The sequence below is a fragment of the Synchiropus splendidus genome, chromosome 19, assembly GCF_027744825.2.
Source record: "Synchiropus splendidus isolate RoL2022-P1 chromosome 19, RoL_Sspl_1.0, whole genome shotgun sequence".
NCBI classification, from domain to species: Eukaryota; Metazoa; Chordata; class Actinopteri; order Syngnathiformes; family Callionymidae; genus Synchiropus; species Synchiropus splendidus.
Window position 1 is genome coordinate 3,955,285 of NC_071352.1, and position 18,899 is coordinate 3,974,183.

The 18,899-nt window shown below is 52.7% G+C and overlaps 4 protein-coding genes across 6 annotated transcripts; 3 read left to right on the forward strand and 1 right to left on the reverse strand.

Annotated features, from left to right (window-relative positions):
* The first annotated feature begins 373 nt into the window (after positions 1-373).
* LOC128751492 (uncharacterized) lies at positions 374-1,947 on the forward strand. Its single transcript, XM_053852539.1, has 4 exons — positions 374-421; positions 479-548; positions 723-1,028; positions 1,307-1,947. The coding sequence occupies exons 1-4, from the start codon at positions 374-376 to the stop codon at positions 1,651-1,653; spliced, it is 771 nt and encodes a 256-aa protein (XP_053708514.1). The 3' UTR covers positions 1,654-1,947.
* A 3,981-nt stretch (positions 1,948-5,928) lies between these two features.
* rasd4 (rasd family member 4) lies at positions 5,929-6,540 on the forward strand. The gene has a single exon (XM_053852325.1). The coding sequence runs from the start codon at positions 5,929-5,931 to the stop codon at positions 6,538-6,540; it is 612 nt and encodes a 203-aa protein (XP_053708300.1).
* A 1,031-nt stretch (positions 6,541-7,571) lies between these two features.
* On the reverse strand, positions 7,572-12,898 carry LOC128751539 (phosphoribosyl pyrophosphate synthase-associated protein 1). 3 transcript variants are annotated; one of them, XM_053852627.1, is made up of 12 exons: positions 12,774-12,898; positions 12,521-12,717; positions 12,272-12,324; positions 11,823-11,889; positions 11,554-11,726; positions 11,369-11,484; positions 11,246-11,301; positions 10,993-11,138; positions 10,421-10,462; positions 9,013-9,083; positions 8,621-8,767; positions 7,579-8,490 (listed from the first exon to the last, which is right to left on the reverse strand). In XM_053852627.1, the coding sequence occupies exons 2-12, from the start codon at positions 12,601-12,603 to the stop codon at positions 8,332-8,334; spliced, it is 1,113 nt and encodes a 370-aa protein (XP_053708602.1). In that variant the 5' UTR covers positions 12,604-12,717; positions 12,774-12,898; the 3' UTR covers positions 7,579-8,331. The 3 variants fall into 3 exon arrangements, with proteins under 3 accessions (XP_053708604.1, XP_053708602.1, XP_053708603.1); XM_053852628.1 differs by lacking the exon at positions 10,421-10,462 and having other exon boundaries at positions 7,601-8,490; XM_053852629.1 differs by lacking the exons at positions 12,521-12,717; positions 12,774-12,898 and having other exon boundaries at positions 7,572-8,490; positions 11,819-11,889; positions 12,272-12,323.
* Positions 12,899-13,800: 902 nt separating this feature from the next.
* Positions 13,801-18,111, forward strand: LOC128751540 (cytoglobin-1-like). Its single transcript, XM_053852630.1, has 4 exons — positions 13,801-13,856; positions 13,920-14,062; positions 16,470-16,698; positions 17,693-18,111. The coding sequence occupies exons 1-4, from the start codon at positions 13,842-13,844 to the stop codon at positions 17,855-17,857; spliced, it is 552 nt and encodes a 183-aa protein (XP_053708605.1). The 5' UTR covers positions 13,801-13,841; the 3' UTR covers positions 17,858-18,111.
* Positions 18,112-18,899: the final 788 nt, after the last annotated feature.

The following is an 18,899-nucleotide window of genomic DNA, read 5'->3' on the forward strand; positions in this document are numbered from 1 at the left end:
CCATGAGCCTTTTAAAGCAGGTGAAGCAGCAGATTCTCACTGACTGAGATCTGATACACACCAGTGGCTTCAACTCTTATCTTCCACCTTTGTCAAGAGCATGAAGAACCTTGGCAGGTCCGGTGAACAGCAAAGCATCTCCAGGCCTCTGACTCCATGTTTTTGGGAGCTCAGCCACTTGCACATGTTCCAACAAACAGCGCTCACTGGTTGAGTAAAGGAGAGGAGGCGAGGCCTTGTCTGAACCCACATGTTGGATGAAGTGCTGAGGAGTGAAAGTGCATTTGACCGGCAGGAATGTGCTTCCCCTGGTAGGAAGCAGGTCTGATCTTGTCTGGAGAAACCCCGCCCACACACACAGAAGAGCAGGAGAATGTTTGCGCAACTCTGTCTGCTGACAACACACTGTGGGCTGACGATGGTGAGTGCGGACTAATTCCTGAAGTGTCGACCTCTGATCTGATCCCTGTGTGCACAGATGCGCCCAGGAGAGAGGACACCACGGAGCGGGCTGCTCCTCCTGCTGGCCTGGGCCTTCTCAAGTGCAGGTGAGCAGCATGAGTGATGTCACATGCTCCAGCCAAGCACACGGGTGTGACCAGAGCAGGGCCGGCAGACGGACCTTCTGTCATCCACGCCTTCCTTCCTTACCTTCCCATCATGGAAGACAGCCAGAGCTCCTGGGGTTTGTGACTCACCTCCACCTTCTCTCCGTCTGTCAGTCAGTAAAGAGGTGCAGCTGGACGCCCCCACAGAGGTGGAGGCCAGGTGCGGAGAGAACCTGAAGCTGACATGTAACACCTCCACTGAGGTCAGCGACATGAAGCTGTTCACCTGGTCAGCAAAGGACCAAGTGTCATGTGACCGAGAGAAACAGACTGACGTGTGCCAGATGCGGAGCGACGATGGCCTCCAAACGCTCTCCATGACCATCACCAACATCAGCACCAGTGACTTTGGGAAGTACCTGTGCAAGCTGCACACCCGCTTTGACACCTTGTCCAGGATGACCCAGCTCACGGTCACAGGTGAGACGACCTTCTTCCCCGTCTCTCTGTGGGGCAGGAGGTTGTGAATACCAGGAAGTGCTGAGTGGTTTCCTTCTCTTCAGTCAGAAACACATGGATCTCAATGCTCAAATCTGACATCAGGAAAAAGCTCTTTCATGCTCAGTCAGTTGCATGTATTTATTTAATTTAATTTCCCTCCTTCAGTTCATGTTGCTGTGGGTGTGAGTGAGTGCGGGGCGGACGGGTGCCCCCCGTAGTTGACCTTGGAAGAACTTGATCTCCACTCTGCTCCACAGACTGTGCGGTAAAAAAGCGCTCCCACATCAACGCCACCTTCGCGGTGTGTCAATTCTCAGACGTTAAAATGCACCCCGAGGTCCACTGGTTCGTGGATGGGAAGAACCTGACCGGGTCCGCCAGTGAGGACCTGACGCGCCAGGACAGCGGGTTCTTCGACATCACCAGCTCCATCATGCAGACGCAACTCCGACGGCGCCACAAATGCATGCTGTGGAGCGTCCCGGAGGGGCGCTACCTGGAAGGCCAGACCATGATCCTCGGCTCCTCGTCCGCGGGCGGCAGGGTCACCGCCCACTGGGCCTGGCTGCAGCTGAGCCTCGCGCTGCTGACGCTCCGAGTGTGACGGCTGAACCAGGTTGCAGTACCTGCTGAGGACCAGGCGGGGGCAGTCGTGCCACACTGTTCTTCTGCGAGAGAACGACGACGAGCTGAGAGTTGATGGCTGGACTTGGGACTGAAGCGGAACAGATTGATTTCAAACGCATTTACTGAGAGATCTGCCTGAGGCAGCTTCATTAGGCTCACGGCGCTGTTTTGTTCCTTTATGCTGTGCAGCCTGGTGCAAAAGTCTCATTTGAAAATAATTGCTTGAGACATGAATTCAGATTGTCATATGAGGTTAAACAGTGTATATTATATTTTGATGTGAATAAAGACTGTCTGTTGTTAAGACTTGTTCAGACTCCTGCTTCAGGCGCACTTCACCGTCAGAAGTTGCTTAATGTCAAAAACATTTACCTTGGGCTGTCAGGGATGATGATCCATCAGAGGTTAGCCTGCAGACTTGAGGCAAGTTAGAACACTGTAACCTCACAGGCTTCATCATCGGCTCCACCCCTCCTCCTCCACCATACGGTTGAGTCGCAGAGATTTGACTTGATGCCAAGGACGGACATGCAGAGAAACGTCTCGAGCAGCGTGTCACTGCAGGAGGACTCTTGCTCAACCACCTGAATTCACTTGGGCTTCACTGGTGGTCACAGGTGTCTGAGTGAGTGCACACATCCAGCACAGGAACACATGCAAGATGTCACGTCTCCAAGGTTTTGTAATCTCTGTGCTTGGCTCCTTCAACTCCAGGCGGTGGCAGTTTGCTCTTCTGGGTGAGTTGAAGAAGGCTTCGGTCTGTGGCAGTCAAGAGCCCTCCCTGCAGCCACACACGTCCTGAAGCAGAGACACCTGGACCCAGCTGGCCACCTCAACTCATCTTAATAAGTTGTCCCCGTGTTCAGGCCGCCGTCTCCCTCCTGAGGACCAACCTTGCAGGCAGGATTCATATTTATCAACAAGGCGAAGTAAGGGTGAACAGAGCTGCTCTGCAGATCAAACACTGATGTTTGCGCGGGCGAGCCGCGGCGACCTCAGGAGACCCAGCTGAGAGCAGGTGCACGCCACTGATGAGCGGCCTGATCTGCTCCTGGAGATCTGCGTGCATGATCAATCTCAAATGACAGATGAGCCTTGGTTGCTCCTCTTCAGTGTGAGGAACACGGGACTCACAGCTCTGCTTCTCCTTTCAAAGTAGAACATCTACTGAGCATTAATGGGACCCAAGGTGCGCGAGGGAGGAGGGAAGATGCACCGACAGCAGGAGGTCCGTCCACACGGTGGCTCACAGGAAGTGACATGAGGCCAAGAGGAAACCAAACGGCCTCTGTCCTGGAGCTGCAGACGTGAAGTGGTGCCGGTCAGGGTGTCACCGTGGCAGCATCCAGCACCTGGCATGAGGGTGTGGACAGGATCTCCGATCAGAGGCACGAGACAAGCAGACAGAATCCCTTGTGTTTGAGTGATTCCCAGACTTCAGCCTCTCTGGTTCTCTGGTTCTGCTGCAGGGCGACGCACATGCAGATCTTTAGGCCGGAGTTTGTCGTCCGGTCAGCTGGAACACTTGAGTGGCAACATTAGTTTTATGGCAGCAGGAACAAGTGACACCGAACTTATGTCGGAGACCGCAGCTGCTCCTTCTGTGGCGCTGCCCTCACTTTCTCGGCCTTTGTTTGCCCTGTCTGGCACCATCATGGAGACGCTCTCCACCACGTTTACAGACACGCACGCAAGTCACACCATGCCAACCTTCAGTCCCCTAATCTGCTGGTGACAACAGACACATCAGGTTTCCAGTTTGATTTAATTGCTGTGTTTTGCTTTTCAGGGAGGCAGTGCCAAGTGTTTCCATAGCCTCAACAGATTTCACGTCGTGACTTGAATGACAGGTTCAGATTGCAACATATATTTCAGACTCCGCTGTCCCTGCCTGCCTCGCACACCTTCCTCCTATCTATCAAGCTTGACCTGGAGACGCCACACATCTGGAGCTGCCTTGGTGATGAGTGGCTGATGCACTCGCAGCTTCTCCATCCTCTGGTCGCTCTTTGTTGCTGCTTCAATGATCTGCTCTGATGGAGTCAGACCCTGCTGTCCCGCCGCGTCTCATGTCTTCTCCATGTTTTCTGCCAGGCTTGTGCTGATTTTCTCCCCCTTCCCCGTGTGAGGCTCTCGGACGGTTTTCCACCAGTGTGTGGTTGATCTTCGGTGTGTTGATCATCGGTGCTCCCAACATTCTTGTTTCTCATTTCTGTGGATTTTGCGCCTGAATAGATTGTTAACTCTTGCTGATGGTCACTACAAACACACTCACACACACACACACACATACTGGCCCTCTCTGACAAAGAAGGCGTGTCGGCTGAGCTGCAGTGGAGGAGTGAGACGTGTGACCCTGTGACCCTGCGCTGGCCACGATGGCTGGTCTCCAGTCATCATCTGGACCTGGCGCTAGTGAGCTCTGCTCCCAACAGCACGTGGCGGTCTCTTGGCCATTTATGGAGGCGGAGCTTCGTTTCTCTGTATTGAACCTCTTCAGAGCTGCTGGGATCGTGTTGAGTGAATTGCCATCGATAATAAGGTCAGCTTGAGACTCTGGCGGACTCAGGTCCCTCTTGTGTAAGGAGAGCTGCCACGCCTCTCGCTCTCCAGGACATGATGTTCCAGGGCCCCGCTGGCAGCTGTCATAAATCCTGATGACAAAGGTCCATGTGTGGAGAGAGTGTAGGCACTCGTGTTCCAGCGAAATCTCCTTCCTCGCCTGTTCACCTGGCTGGGACTGGGTTCAGCAGCAGACTCTGAGCTCGTCCCTCCTCTGCAGCCATGATCCTGTGGAGCGCCGTGCTGCTGTGCTGTTTGCTCGCTGCACTCCAGCCCTGCCTGGTCATTTCCCTGAACGGTGCCATAAACACGTCGACGCTCTGACACGGCATCAGATAAGGCCACCTGATCACTGAAAACATGAGGTCACATGACCTTGCTTCTCTGGATGAACCCTGGGATTAGTCAGAGCAAACATTGCCCCCACCCCTCTCTACCTGGCGTGACAACCAGCACCAGATGAAGAGAGTGGCCGGTCATTTGATCATGTTCCCCTTTCCTGGTGACAACAGAGCTGATGCTGACAGAACAGCCTGTTCTTCCATCCTCACACCTCTCACAGGTGGAGCCGAGCGTCAGGTCCGTGTCAAGTCCGAGACAGCGGACTGAACAAGATGATTCCTCATGGGTGTCAGGAACCATGACCTGAAATGCTAAGGTCAACACTGGAAATAAGAAGTGAGTTTTGTTTCTGCTGAGGACGGTGCTGCACTGACATGTTCCTCAGCCAGAGTCAGTGGAAGCTCGCTCCCAGCACCGGAGCTTTCACTTTGACAGGAAGATTTCAGAAGGCAGAAGACGAAGCTTCACCCATCAATCTCTCTTGCGTGAGCTGCTGCTGCGAGCCACATCTGGGATGGATTATGAGTCAGATGATGTCCATGATGAAGCTCATACTGTAAACCAAGACACTGGTCCACTTATAAATCTCCCGTCAGAGGTTCCGCGCAAGTCGTTGGGTGGCAAGGCTGCGACAGCTCCTCTGAACCTCCTGTCTTCCCACTGCCAGCATTGTTTTGCACATCATCTGGGTGTCAGCTCTGAACTGCAACACAATAATGAAGCGGAGATAAATACTGCCATCCATTCCCCACGACTTGTCTGTGATGAGTGGCAGCGACTCCTCCTGGCTGCTGTCTCGGCAACAAGCCGCACATGTTTCTGCTCTTCTTCAAGTCCTCCTGTGAACATGAGGGCTCCTCTGACTGAGATTCACATTTGCCACAGCCAGCGTCTGACCATTCCTGGAGGGAGAATAAAAGCCTGGCTGTGGTCGACCTGAGGCTGTTGGGTCGCTGGAGGACTTCTGTCCCCGATCATGGGGACCAGATCACCATCCACTCTGGCGTCCAAACACTGGGTCTCATTTTAAATTTCTGTCAGCGAGTGAAAGCCTCCTGACTCATGGGCCCCAGGACAGATTCAGACAGGGAGAGGCAAAGCCAGGGTCGGACCTGTAGGCAGTGAGTTGGGAAGAAACAAGCTGGAAAAGTGATGAAGAAAACGCTGGACAAAGCACGGTCTGGCCACCTGGGTCCAGCTGCCTCTGTGCTGCCAGGATGGAACCGCTGTGATTTGTGAGTCCAGAGTGGGAAAAGCAGCCTGGTGATTGGCTGCAAGAGGAAGGGGCAGGGAAGAGTGAGGCCATAAATACAGAGGCAGCAAGTGTCTCCTCCGCCGAGAGCTCAACATGGCTGCTGAAGAGCAGAAGAGAGCAGAGGTCAGGCTGGTGGTCCTAGGAGCGGCCGGAGTGGGGAAGACGGCTCTGATCCAACGTTTCCTCAAGGACACGTTTGAGGCCAAACACCGGCGGACGGTGGAGGAGCTTCACAGGCAGGAGTGCGAGGTGGGCGGCGTAACAGTCACCATCAACATCATGGACACCAGTGGCAGCTACTCCTTCCCCGCCATGAGGAAGCTCTCCATCCAGAACAGCGATGCCTTCGCTCTGGTCTACGCCATCAACGACCCACAGTCCTTGGAGGCGGTGAAGAGTCTGCGCCGGGAGATCCTGGAGGTGAAGGAGGACAAGTTCACACCCATCGTGGTCATCGGGAACAAGATCGACTGCCACAGCGAGCGACAGGTGTCCAGCCAAGACGTGCTGTCGACGGTGGAACGGGACTGGAACCACAGCTTCGTCGAGTCGTCAGCCAAAGACGACATCAACGTGCTGGAAGCCTTCAGCGAGCTTCTCCAGCAGGCCAATCTGCCCGGTCGCCTCAGCCTGGCTCTCGTCCGCCGGCCAGAGAAACACAAGCACCGGCGCATCGGCACAGCCAAGAGCTGCGCAGTCTCCTGACACACCAGACTTGGGTGGGAAAATTCACACGTGCGCACGTGTCGGGGAAGACCCAGGTCGTCCTCTGTTGTCATTCTTGCTCAACTTCGTGTTCATAAGAAAATAAAGGCACTTTTTCTGCTCAGCAAAAGTGTGTTGCCTCCTCAGAAGTGATCAGGGCCTGACTCAAATGCTGAGGTTTCAGATTGCTGAGCCAGTGAATTCGCACATTCTGGAGAGAGGTGGCCGAATAAAACACTTCCCTTTGGCCCTTTACTACTACCTATAGGTCACAAGACGTACTGCAGCAGTATCATTAATGGTTTGATTCCAGGAGAAACGCAATTAAAATTCTGTGTTACACGAATTTTTCCATTAAATATCAAATATAACAGATATATAATCCAAAATTATGTAACATTAGACAATATGTGTCCATATATTAGAAGCAACACATTTTGATATGGTAATAATTTCACAAAATATAACCAAATAAAATATGCTTGATCCATGAAATCATCAAAAGTCACTGATAAAGTCTCACGCCGTATCATCTTTAAACCTCAGCCCTTTATTTGGTCAGTTTGTTATTCCAACTAAACGGTCTTACACGTTGTCTACATGACAAATTGGAGGGTAGTGGAATGTAAAACTACAAGTGCAAGTCTGAACTGTTCTTTGTCAGCAGCGTCGCACGTCGGATGGATCTCGTCCCAGGTGTTACGCTTGGCTCCTGCTGCACCAGGCACTTCTTCCTCTTTTCAGAACCGCTCAGTCAAAGTGTTCAGTTTCCCCACCTCAGACGAGGAAGTGAGCCCAGAGTTCTGGTTCCGCTTTGCACCACCTTAAAACTGGCAGCTGGCCCAGGCTGGCAGCATTACCCGGACCTGTGTGGACCATTGGGCTCCTCCGCACGCTCGGCTCTGCTCCCAGACTTGGTCAAAGCTCCTCAGAGCTGGAAGGAAACCTGAGAAGCCTTGAACAAGTTTTGGAACTGGGACGGAAACCTCCCGCCAGCTCTCGTGTTGGTCGGTGACACGAGCTCACGGCCCGTCAGCAGGGTGGGTTCTTCTGTCCAGGCAAGTGAGCAGCCACGCATTCACTTGTTGATCTGTTCTGCCAAATATATGAAACATGTTTTTCCTTTAAGTGATGTGTCGTGGTGCACACGGTGTTTGGTACATGGTAAAATCCAACTTGAGCGAGGTGGGATCGCCGCCTCACCACCCTTTCCTCGGCCTTCCGAGCTGAGCCAGGCCTCTTCTGTAGACAACAGCAGTGAAGGCCAGACACAGTCGGAGCAGACAGTTTTATTTTGGAACACACAGCGACAGACAGACAGACGGATGGACGGACGCACGGCTGCACTCGCACTCAGCATTTTGCATGTCACTCTGTGCCACAGACATCCAGCATGGTGGTGAGGACAGTGCAGTGGGAGTCGCCACCGTCAGGAAGACGTGGCTTCAACAGGACCTTGGCCTGAGCAGACACACTCACACACTTGGATCTGTCACTCCTGCTACACTTTCACGCTGGCTATTTTGCTTACTTAACAGAGAACAATAGCGATGTACACAACCATGTCACACACCAAACCAAATGTCACCTCAACCTCCAAGAAGATCAGCCAATCAGAGGCCAGCGGCTCATCTGAGCTGCCACCCACATGACCAGGGAGGTGCAGGAGGAGGAAGCAGGAGGTTCCAGCGCATGGCGAGGGGTCTCTCCAAACTAGTCCGGGTGGTCGGGGCGTGCAAAGGGCATTTTCAAAAAGCAAGCAGCTGCCGTCCTGAGGCGGGAGGAGCGCGATCAGTCGTCCACCGTGATGTTGCGGAACAAGTAAGCCATGGATTCTCCGTTGTGGATGCGGCGGATGGCCTCGGCCAGGATCATGCTGACGTCCACCGTCTTGATTTTAGGACACTGGAGCTTCTGCACCTCGTGTGGAACCGTGTTGGTGACCACCACCTGGAGCAGACGGAGACACATGGGCGTCACCATCGCTCTCCACTTCTCTCCAGGTTCCAGCTCAGGCAGAGGGACTGGCGGTCGCCGATAAAACCTTGATAAAACCTTGAAGCCTTGAAAGCGGACTGACCTCGTCGATGGCCGACTCCTCGATGAGGCGCGGGGCGTCGGCCGACAGCAGTCCATGCGTGGCCATGACGTAGATCTTGTAGGCTCCTCGCTCTTTGAGGAGCTCAGCAGCTGCGACAAAGTCCCCCACATCATCGACGATGTCATCCTGGGGATCAAGCACAGGTGTGAGCAACACACGTGGCTCCCTCTTCACCCTCAACACTCTTGGTGCAACACTGTCTCTGCTCTCCCAACTCAGTAACTGGGACTGGCTCTGCCTCCCTGCAGAGCACTACCTCATCAGAAAACAAAGTGGATGCTGCTTCCCTTCACCCTGAATAAACAGTGGCTTCCACGCGAGACGGTCCAGTGAGCACCTTCAGAGGGGAACTACATGGAAAGTCTCCTCACCACAATGATGGCGATCCTCCCGCCCACATCTCCCACCACGGTAATGGGAGGCTTCTCCTTGGCCATCATCACTGCGAGAGCAAAGCAGACCATTAGCAGTCAGCCTCCACTTCACTGCCCCCCCCACCCCACCGAGTGGAAACACCTCAGTAGATTGGGTAAAATGGGTTGAGAAAGAGTTTGGCGTGAGAATGGCAACACTGTCAGTCACTCACGGTCCAATAAGGCGAGGTTTCATTGGATCAACTCCTCCCCCCATTCTACCTCATCTACCACACCAGATTGGATCAGGATGCCAAACAGAGTGGAGAGCACATGCCATGCAACCATCAGAAAGCGGGGCCCAGGATACCCAATCACAGCACTGTCACCGGGGCGGCGGCAGCACATGGCTGTCCGCTTCACACAGGCTGTCCTCGGTCACCGCGGCCTACGTTTACATGCACGCAACCCACACGCCGGGCGGAGAATGGAATAACCTGCACCGTGAGGCGCACGGTGGCGCGCCGTGTCACGTAAAGCACGGGCACAAATGAAGTGAGGAGGTTAAACTGTGCTGGTATTACATTAGATGAGGCTTTATTTCAGTGAAATACCATGGAAATGCCTTTTCTTCTGGGACGTCCTGGAAGCAGAAGCGGCTAAATAAGATGTGAGGGCTGCTACAGCAGATTAGCTTTCCCCTCTGCCCTCCAGTTGAAACAGTGTGCGTGTGTGTGTGTGTGTGTGTGTGTGTGTGGGCGTGTGTGTGTGCGTGTGGGTGCGTGAAAGACGTTGGGCCTGGAGGGGCCTGTGGGACGACGTGGCAGCCGACACTCAGTGGAGAGCCTGGAAGGAATTGCTGTGCATGTAAATGTAGTCATCACACAACCAGCCAAACAAGGCCATTGTGAAGGGAGACAGTTGGAAAGCAGAGAGGAAGCATGCCCAGGACGACGCACCACACCACCAGTGGTACGGCATGGGAAACTCCTGCAGACGTGCTCAGAAGAGCCACACACCAAACCCAGTCTGCCTGAGGAACTACTGTGTTAGTGGTCCTCCATGAGCAGGGTAAGACCGAGGCACCGTAGCGGCCATGATTGCTGAGTCAAAAATGTCTCGTCATGCTTTGTTGCAGAGCTCACATGCAGAAACAGATGCTACATCTGAAGAGCAGGATCAATGCTGGATTGGCAAGATGAGTCCGTCAACACACATCAGAGAGGCGCTTGTATTGTCAAGTCAGGAGACAGGAAACAATAAAGGGCTGAGGTCATGCTGGAGAAACAGCAGTCTGGGAGCAGCACCAGCCTCCAGACTGCTGCGTTCCACACTGCACACAGCCTTTATCCACGCATGCAGCAAAATGGCACCACTGGTTCAGGAGACTTGAGATGTCAGGTGGAGGTTAAGTTTACGCTCGTACTTGGTAGCTCTATGCCGGGGAACGGAGCTTGCTGTTTGCCTGCTATCGCCAACAAATAAACACCACGTTAACACAGATGCACAGGAATTTCACAAACACATGAAGCCCAGACGTGGAAAACCCCCTCCTGGTTCGGCAAGAGGATTTTACAGTCCGGAGTAACGGCACACGCACAAACCTATGCTGGTAAAGCAAAGAGACAAAGGTGAGTCCTGTAAACGCTTGGAGGCCTCGCCGGAGGGTGACTGAGGTTGGAGGCCTCGCCATGGATGACATGGTGACGGTGCAGGGTCCGTCACCATGCACCTTCATTGAGACCGTGGATGAGGCACGAGCGCAGGATAGCAAAACAACTACGGCTAGCAAAAACAAAAAGCGCATTAGCTTGGAGGCACGATTACAAATGAGGCGGTGAGTAACTGAAGCGAAGGAGTAATGGGCAGAAACTTGCTCCCAGGCTGTGGCTGATAAGAGGATGAACTGTGAGTCAGGTCTTACTGCTGTTACGATGCACTTCAGGACCGCTGACTCAAAATGTCACAAGCACAGTGGCCAACGTGAGTTTCTCTTACCAGGCAGCTCCAGTCCCGTGTGTCCCGTTGTGTTTCGCACGCAGGGCGGCGAGTGACGTCCGTCGGCCATGTCCGACTCCGAGCACTGAGCTTCGCCGTGAATCACGGCCAGACCCAGACGCAAGCGCTCGGCGTAGGACTGGGCCCTGAGCAGAGAGGAGTCAGGTCAGCAGCAGCGCTCCGCTCTTTGCCACTCTCACTCGCAACACAACTATTTCCACGGCCACCACAGAAGGAGGTGCGGCGCCATTACCTTTTGGCAGCCGAAGGCGACTTTGCTACAATGATGGCGTTTCGGTAATCTGGAATCTGATTGGACAGAGAGAGAAGATGAGCAACTGTTGCATCTCCAGCTACCCCACCTGCAGTGCAGCACCTCCTCCTGAATGTACTGGATTAAGAACGGGGAGGCGCGAAGGTTGTCCACCGGGAAGCTGAAGAAGCCCTGGATCTCCTTCTGATGCAGGTCCATGGTGATGATATGGGTGAGCCCTTGAGAGCAGGCGACAGATGAGCAGCGTGATGTGGGATGGGGTGGGGTGGGGTGGCAGCGCGCCTCACCTGCTTTAGCGAGCATGGACGCCAGCAGCTTGCTGACGATGGAGCCTCGCTTCCTCATCTTGCACTGCTTGCTGTAGGGGAAGTAGGGAATGACTCCGATGATGTTCTTTGCACACGAGGTCTTGAGGGCGTAGGCCATGACCAGCAGCTCCATGATAGCTGTGTTGACGTCCCTGATGTCAAAGGAAGGAGAGCGCCGCAGCGTTAGCGGCGTGACCAGCCTGACCAGGTGACCTGCGTCTGCAGCTAGCCACACCCATTTCACCTGCCTTGGTATGGTCTGAATGATGAATATGGTTTGCCCACGAACAGACTCTTTCACGTCCACTCTTGTTTCTGAAAAAGCCAAACACATGAGTGACTTGGGGCGGCTTGGATTGCTGAGACAAGTCTGAAAATAAAAAGCATCACTTCTTTTAGGGCTTGGAGGGAGAAAGCTCAGTCTCTGAAACCACCAGATACTTGATCATGTTTACTACAACGCTGCAGCAAAGACTGTTACCTAAGCCAGCAGGATCACTATAGATGAAAAAGGGAAGGAGTAGAGAGTAACTGTGGATGCACTGGAATTACAGGTGAAATGTTGGTTTGAGACTGTTGAGTTTAGACCTTGTCATTCGGAGGGGCTCCAACACAAACCAGCGCTGCCATTGTGGGCGTGTGGTAAACGCTTGTTCAAGGATTAGGAAGCGTTTATCAGGAAGGCACAAGAGCTCACCTCTGTTGGACTCCTGAAACACGACAGACTTGCCCAGCTCTACTCCCAAGCGCCTGCGAGTGGACAAACACAGCAGAATAAAGGGGGGCACAGTTCGATGCGTCAGAACAGAGACGATCGATCAAGTCTCGATGGTGGGATTCTAACGTTAACCCCGTGTTTCAATACGATCCAGGATCGTTCGAGTCCACCATGACGCTGAGATAGTGGGACACTGGTGCAATAACACGATGGAAGGAAGCCACTCACTCCGTTATCCTCTTGGCCAGTTCTGTACACGCTGCGGAGGAATTGGCGGAAAACACCCGGTATCCACTTTTAGCCACGTTCATCGTCGCTGCGTTGGGGATGTTTCTTCGACACAGACAAACCACCTCGATCAGCACGTCTCGTTATGACGACGTCGTTAGCAAACTCGCTCGCTCCCCACACACCGCGACGCTCAGCTGAAAAGAAGCGGCTGTCAGTGTCAGTGTAATCCAAACACCGAGGCGGGAGCTACCTGTCCGGAGGCTGCTCTGTTTTCTTACTGCCGTGGCAACATTTGGAAGTACGGTAATCGGGTAGGCTCAAATTTAAGAGGCGACAGATGTTCTTCTTCTTTGCTTTTTTAAATTCTAACACTACTGCTCCCTATTGGCAAAAATGAGAACTGCAGTGCGTCGATCTCGTTATATTCCAAGTATACGATACATTTTTTTAACGTTGAATGTTGTTAGACAATGGCATTAGCAGATGACTCCTCCCTCATGTGACATACCGTTTGTCAAACTGAAATGACGTATTCACAGGAACAATGTCACACTTTGCTCCACAGGCTCATCGTGTGTTGTTATTGTCCTCTCCTGGTGTAATGCGCTCAAGTGGAGTGCGCGTTACCAGTAACACTACTCCCAGTGTCCGTTAGATGTCGTGGTTTACGTAGCGCTGTGAAGTGCATGGCTGAAGTGGGTTAGAGGTCAAACGCAGTCTTGCCTTCCAAGCGGTTGAACGATGAGTCTCCACAGTTGACCGCCGTGGCCTGGAGCGGTGCAACTGTTTCCACAGCAGGTGAAGGCTTTGGCTTCTTTCGTTCACCCTTGTGAAGTCGTGCTGTTGAGCCTCATTCTGTTCTGTGATTTAATCTGCTTGGAAACAGCTGCATGTCAATGATTAACATGTGGCTCACACCTCTCGGTCACGGCTCCGATATGAGCAACTGTCTGCACTTGCCCAGTAGACCCGTGGCATGAGAATCTTTTCCAGCCACCAGTGACACCTGTCCTGTGTCGGCGGAGGTCGGACGGGCTGATAACACCATGCAGCATGTTCATCCCTGAGCACCCGTCTGGGGCAGAATGTGGAGATAGGTCGGCCTGTTGCACCAGTGACCCTGAGGTGTCAGGTACAGTTGCAGGGGAAAGATCAAACCAGGAGAGAGAGGCGGTGAGAGAGAGAGAGAGAGAGAGGCTCCTCCTCACTTGCTGCGTGTCTGTCTCGTGTTTTTGCAGCCTGGTCTTCACTCACACTCTCTGTGAGCTGAGATTCAGAGGCGGAGAGCGCAGACAGCCACTGGTGGAATCAAGCCGTCATGAGCCAGTCGCAGGTAGCCCTGCCTCTCTTGTTTGGTCTGAGCTTTCTGCACGTGCTTCCTCTCCTGTCCTCCTAGATGGAGACGGTGCCGGGCGAGGGAGAGTTGGAGCACCCGGAGAGACCCGCTCCACTGACCAACTCAGAGAAGCAGCTGATCCAGGACTCCTGGTCAATCGTCCTGCCGGACCATGAGAAGGTCGGAGTGGCCATTCTGATCAGGTGAGACTCCTGCAGCCTCTCGTCTGCTACCCTGGTCCAACGCTCATCATCCATGATGATGGTTGGGCTTGGTCTGGTTCTGTTCAAGGGTTCTGAAGCCAGGGTGACGGAGGGAGGGGTTGAAGGGGCTGTGTGGGCTCCACTGACCCAACTATTGCTCAGCCTGGTCACGGGTGTGGACACACCAAAGAGCACAATGAGTTCCCACTGCCCGCTGAAGAGGTCAGGGCCTCACATCCAGTCTCATCTTGAAGACTTGAATTGGTGCAGAATGGACCAATCGGGCGGTGTGACTCAGGGCAGTGGAACTCAAGGGGCCAAAATGGCTCCTGGGACAGAAAGCCAGAGTGGAAACTGAGGGACATCAGCCTGGGCTTGAACAGGACACAGGAAAGTGAGGACCTGGGGGCGAGGTGGGGGGTGGGGGTGTTGGTGGGGGGTGGGGGGTGGGGGGGAGGACGAGGAGGAGGAGGAGGAGGGGGTGAGGACTGGGACCAGAGTTTCGGTCGTCAGGCCCAAACTTGCCTGCACTAAGTACATGTTTTCAATTCAGAGTTGATTATATGGTTCGCACCTCTCTCAGGGCTATTTACCTGAAGTTGCAGTTTAGATGCCAGGTTTCACAGCTAAAGGTAGTTTTATGATGCAACCAAAGTGTTGGGACTTAAGCAACCGCAATTGTCCTTTGAAGGGTCACGCAAGCCTCCGATGCAACAGCTAATGAAAACACGAGGAGAAGCTCAGGCCTTTCACATGATTGTCCAAACATGACACCAAGCCCGGCATCTGCCTGACCACCAGCGTCACTGACCGCCAGCTGTGGGCCACAGTCAACTTTAGATGTTGCCAGTCAGCGTGGTGCCTTGTGGGTCGGAGCGCGGAGGGTCAGTCCGCCGTGTTTTCATCAGTCCCTTGCAGTCCGCAGCGGAGCCGCTCCATCAAAGTTGTTTTTCTTCCAATCAAAGTGCGTCTCGGAAGTGTTTGATAAATATTTGCCAGTGATGTCTAAACAGTTGACGTACCTCAGCCGGCGCTCTGCGCTGCTCCTCTCACAGTCACTGGCTGCCAGAACCTGACGTCTGTCAGTGAAGCGAGGTGTGAGGTCTCCTCAGTCACGTGTGTGATGTCGAGGAAGTGATGGTGCTGCGTACACATTCCTTCATGCTGCCCCTGTGGCCTTCAGGAATCTGAAGAATGGTGGTGGATCAATAAGCATGAGCGTTCCTGACTCCCCTGCTCTCTCTTGGCTGCTGACTGGCTGCGTCCAGCTGTGTAGCTGACGCAAATGATGAGTCGAAAGACTCGAACGCTTTTTGAGGGGAAGATAAGGTGAGGCTGATCACCAAAGTCAGTCTTAATGAGGCTATTTATATGCAACCATGGGTGATGACAGAGAGGAAGAGCACGGTGGCTCTCAGGGCGCCACCGTCGTTCACAGGCGTGAGTCCCACATGACTCCCCAACATGGTCATTGCTCACAGCTGTTTGGCCTCAGTTAGGGATGACACAGGCGCAGCCAGAGTCAAGACAGAGCCCCAGCTCTTCAACTTTCTGTGTCATTCTTGGGCAGTGACCCTCAGCTCCGGAGCTACGTCTTGATCAACCACAACAAACTCTGGAGACTCTCTGTCTGTCTGAGGCTGGGTCTCCACTCCCAGTCTGTTTCAGGTCATCTCAGGGTCGGCCACGGGCCTATGAAGGAGCCGTCTCAACCTGCCGCTCCTGAAATCCCAGGTTCAGCGTCTGTCTCACAGTCTTGAATGACAGGCGAGGTGGCGACAGTGCTTTGGCTCCACGCCTTGATGTCAGAAGACGGAGCGCTCTACTCTCCACCCCCGCCTCCAAGCACGTCGCGGATGAGCTCGCGAGGCAGGCCACTGGAAACACAGTCTGTCCAGCGGTCAGCCATTTACAGCCAAAGACGGAGGAGGAACCAGAGATGGGGCTTCTCACAGGCCTTGGTCCCCATCCAAGCCAGTGGGTGGGAGCGGTTCTCTCACCTCTCGTATCAAGCAAACATGCTCTACCCTCCGCCGGTGGCCACACACACCATCGCTCTGATGATATGATCCAGATCAGGATCCAGGAACTTCCTGGACGGAGAGGACCAGTTTTGTTTTGGTTTGGAAGGGAGCTGTGCTGGTGGTCTGCCTGCTTTTCCAGATACACCTGGGAATTATTTTCAGTTTTTAAACTCTCAATATAAAAATGTTGCCTCAGAAAAAAAAACTTTTTTGGGAGAAACCAGGAATTTCTGAATTAAAATATTGATTTTATTTACAAAAGTAAAAGTAGATCTTATTGCTTTTGAGACTCAAATATTGTTAGCTGAAAAATATTTTCCGTATGAAAAGATATGGAGTGAATTCATAAAAGAAATACTCTGTCACCCTTCACTTGTCTTCAGGTTCTTTCGCAGCTGCCCTCCATCCAAAAAGTTCTTCCGATTCCAGCATATGGATGATCTGGCGAAGCTGGAGGCCTCCAGCGAGCTTGCCACACACGCAGGCGGAGTCATGAAGGCCATCGACGCGCTGGTGCAGAACATGGACAACGCAGACAAAACGGTGGCCAAGCTGAAGCAGCTGTCCAAGTCCCACGCCCTGAAGCACAAGGTGGACCCGGTCTACTTCAGGGTGAGCCGCCCGTCTCAGCCCGCTGCCAATGTGTGTCAGCGTCACTTACATAAACCTTCATATACATGAGGAGGCACCAACAATGGCTTCACAGCGAGAAAGATAAAAAATAAACCCAGCAAACAAACAAAAACACCCACTCATTGATCCAGAAAGATGCACACTCCCACACACACACACAACTCACATTCACAAATGCTCTCACACATTACGCAAGGAAGTTGGAGAGACAACACGCATCATGTCTCTGCCATGAGTCCAGTGATCACCCCTGGACCACCCTTTTGTCTTGGTAAGAAGTGGCCTGGATGTGGACCCTGTGATGAAGCCGCTGAATATGTCAGTACTAGATGCATTTCTCTTTCTTCAGCTTTCTTCAGTTGAATGTAAAACAATGAAAATAAGACTTCCTGATACCTATTTGAATTACGTGTATATTTCTACCAAGCTGAAGGCCAAATTTATTTAGTAAATTATTTATTTAGTTAATTTATTATTTAGTTTGGAAGCTAAATATATTATTATATTGACTCTAAAACCACTGATCACCATAAATGGCATTAGTTTTTTAACATTAAATTGTTCGAATTTCACCAAAGCCTCTAAAAAATCCTCCAGACTGAAATTGAGAAGCTGGAACAGATGTATTGCATTTATGGAAACAAAAGAAACCTTGAGTGACCTTTAACCTTCCAGGGCTTGTGTTGAAAGGCTCTCATTCCTTACCTATTCAACTCTTCCAGTGTGGGAGCAGCTCATTCTCTAGATACTATCGATGTTGCGTGTGCTTCATGAACCAGTTGTGCAACCTGCAGTAGGGGACATACACGACTGACTCCTGCTCTCCCTCCACATGTGCTCCAGAGTCCTCCTGACTCAGTGGCACAGTGAGCGGGAGAGACGGTGTTTCTCACCCTGCTCCCCAAACAAAGCCTTTCTTCATGTGAGGCCATGGTCCCTGCTCTGGAATCTAAAGGCTGCGTGTGTTTCACAGATCCTCAACGCTGTCATAGTGGAGGTCCTGACTGACAAATGCGGCGAGGCGATGACCCGTGAGGCGGGAGCTGGCTGGACCAAACTCCTGGCCACCGTCTACTTCCATTTGACGGCTTTGTACGAGGAGCTGGGCTGGTCCAAGCTCGCCACCTCCTCTGGCTGAGGCGTGTCTTGGAGGGGACGCCAGCCCAGGGAAACATGCTTGCTGTGCTAGCTAACGGTGACAGTTGCAGACCGCTCCTCATCTTTCTACTGGTGATGATTTACTGGGTGAAAACTGGAACAAGCGGCCACATTTGACACAAATGTGCCTTTAAACCAATGTGTAACTCCTGATTCTACCATGTCTGTGGCTCCTTTTTGAATCAATATCACATGATCAGTCAAGCTGGGACGGGGGACACCTGTACGTTTCTCTCCTCATCGCTCACATTTCTACCTTTTGCAATAAAACATGAACTGGACCTGGTGTGTTTGTGTGTGTGCTTCCTCCGTCAGAGGGACGACGGTCATTTTCCCACAAATCACCTCACATTTGGTTTGCCTTTCCAACCCGCCATCTTTCCTCACACATATTTTGGGTGTGTAAAAGTCTCAGCGTCTGCTGACGATTTCCAGTATTATTCCAATCTTTCAGCCCCACTTGGCTCATGTGGCAGACAAACGTGGATTCATGCAGTGTCATTGCAACTGAATGAAATCCAACCAAATCCAACCATTTCCAGTTCAGTAACGTAACAACTGATGCTGTAACCTGCGTGCGCTGACTCGCTGTGTTAGTGGGATTAAACCTTCTAATCTGCCAAGTGTCCTGCTAATGATGTCCATCGATCGTGGTTTTATTGAGGTCCTCCAGGGGCTTTCACGCACCCCCAATCTCTGCCTTTATTTTGAGAACTAGTCAGCGATGACTTTGATGTGTACAGTGCTCACAGCAGGCTGTGTTTACCAGCCAGAGCCAGCCCTCCTTCTTTATCCCCGCTAATCCCCCAGCTAATCTTCTTCATCATGAGTGGGCTGCAGCAGGAGCCACAGGAACACTCCTCAATGGGAAGAGAGCAGGTCCGGGTGAAGTGACTGCAGGGAGCAGAACCTCGGGCTGGGACCATGTGTACCACCATGATGGTCCTCACCACCTTCGCTCTTCTGCTTCGGCACCGATTTGCCAACAAAATCTGGCCGTGAGTACTGATGCGCGGCGGCCG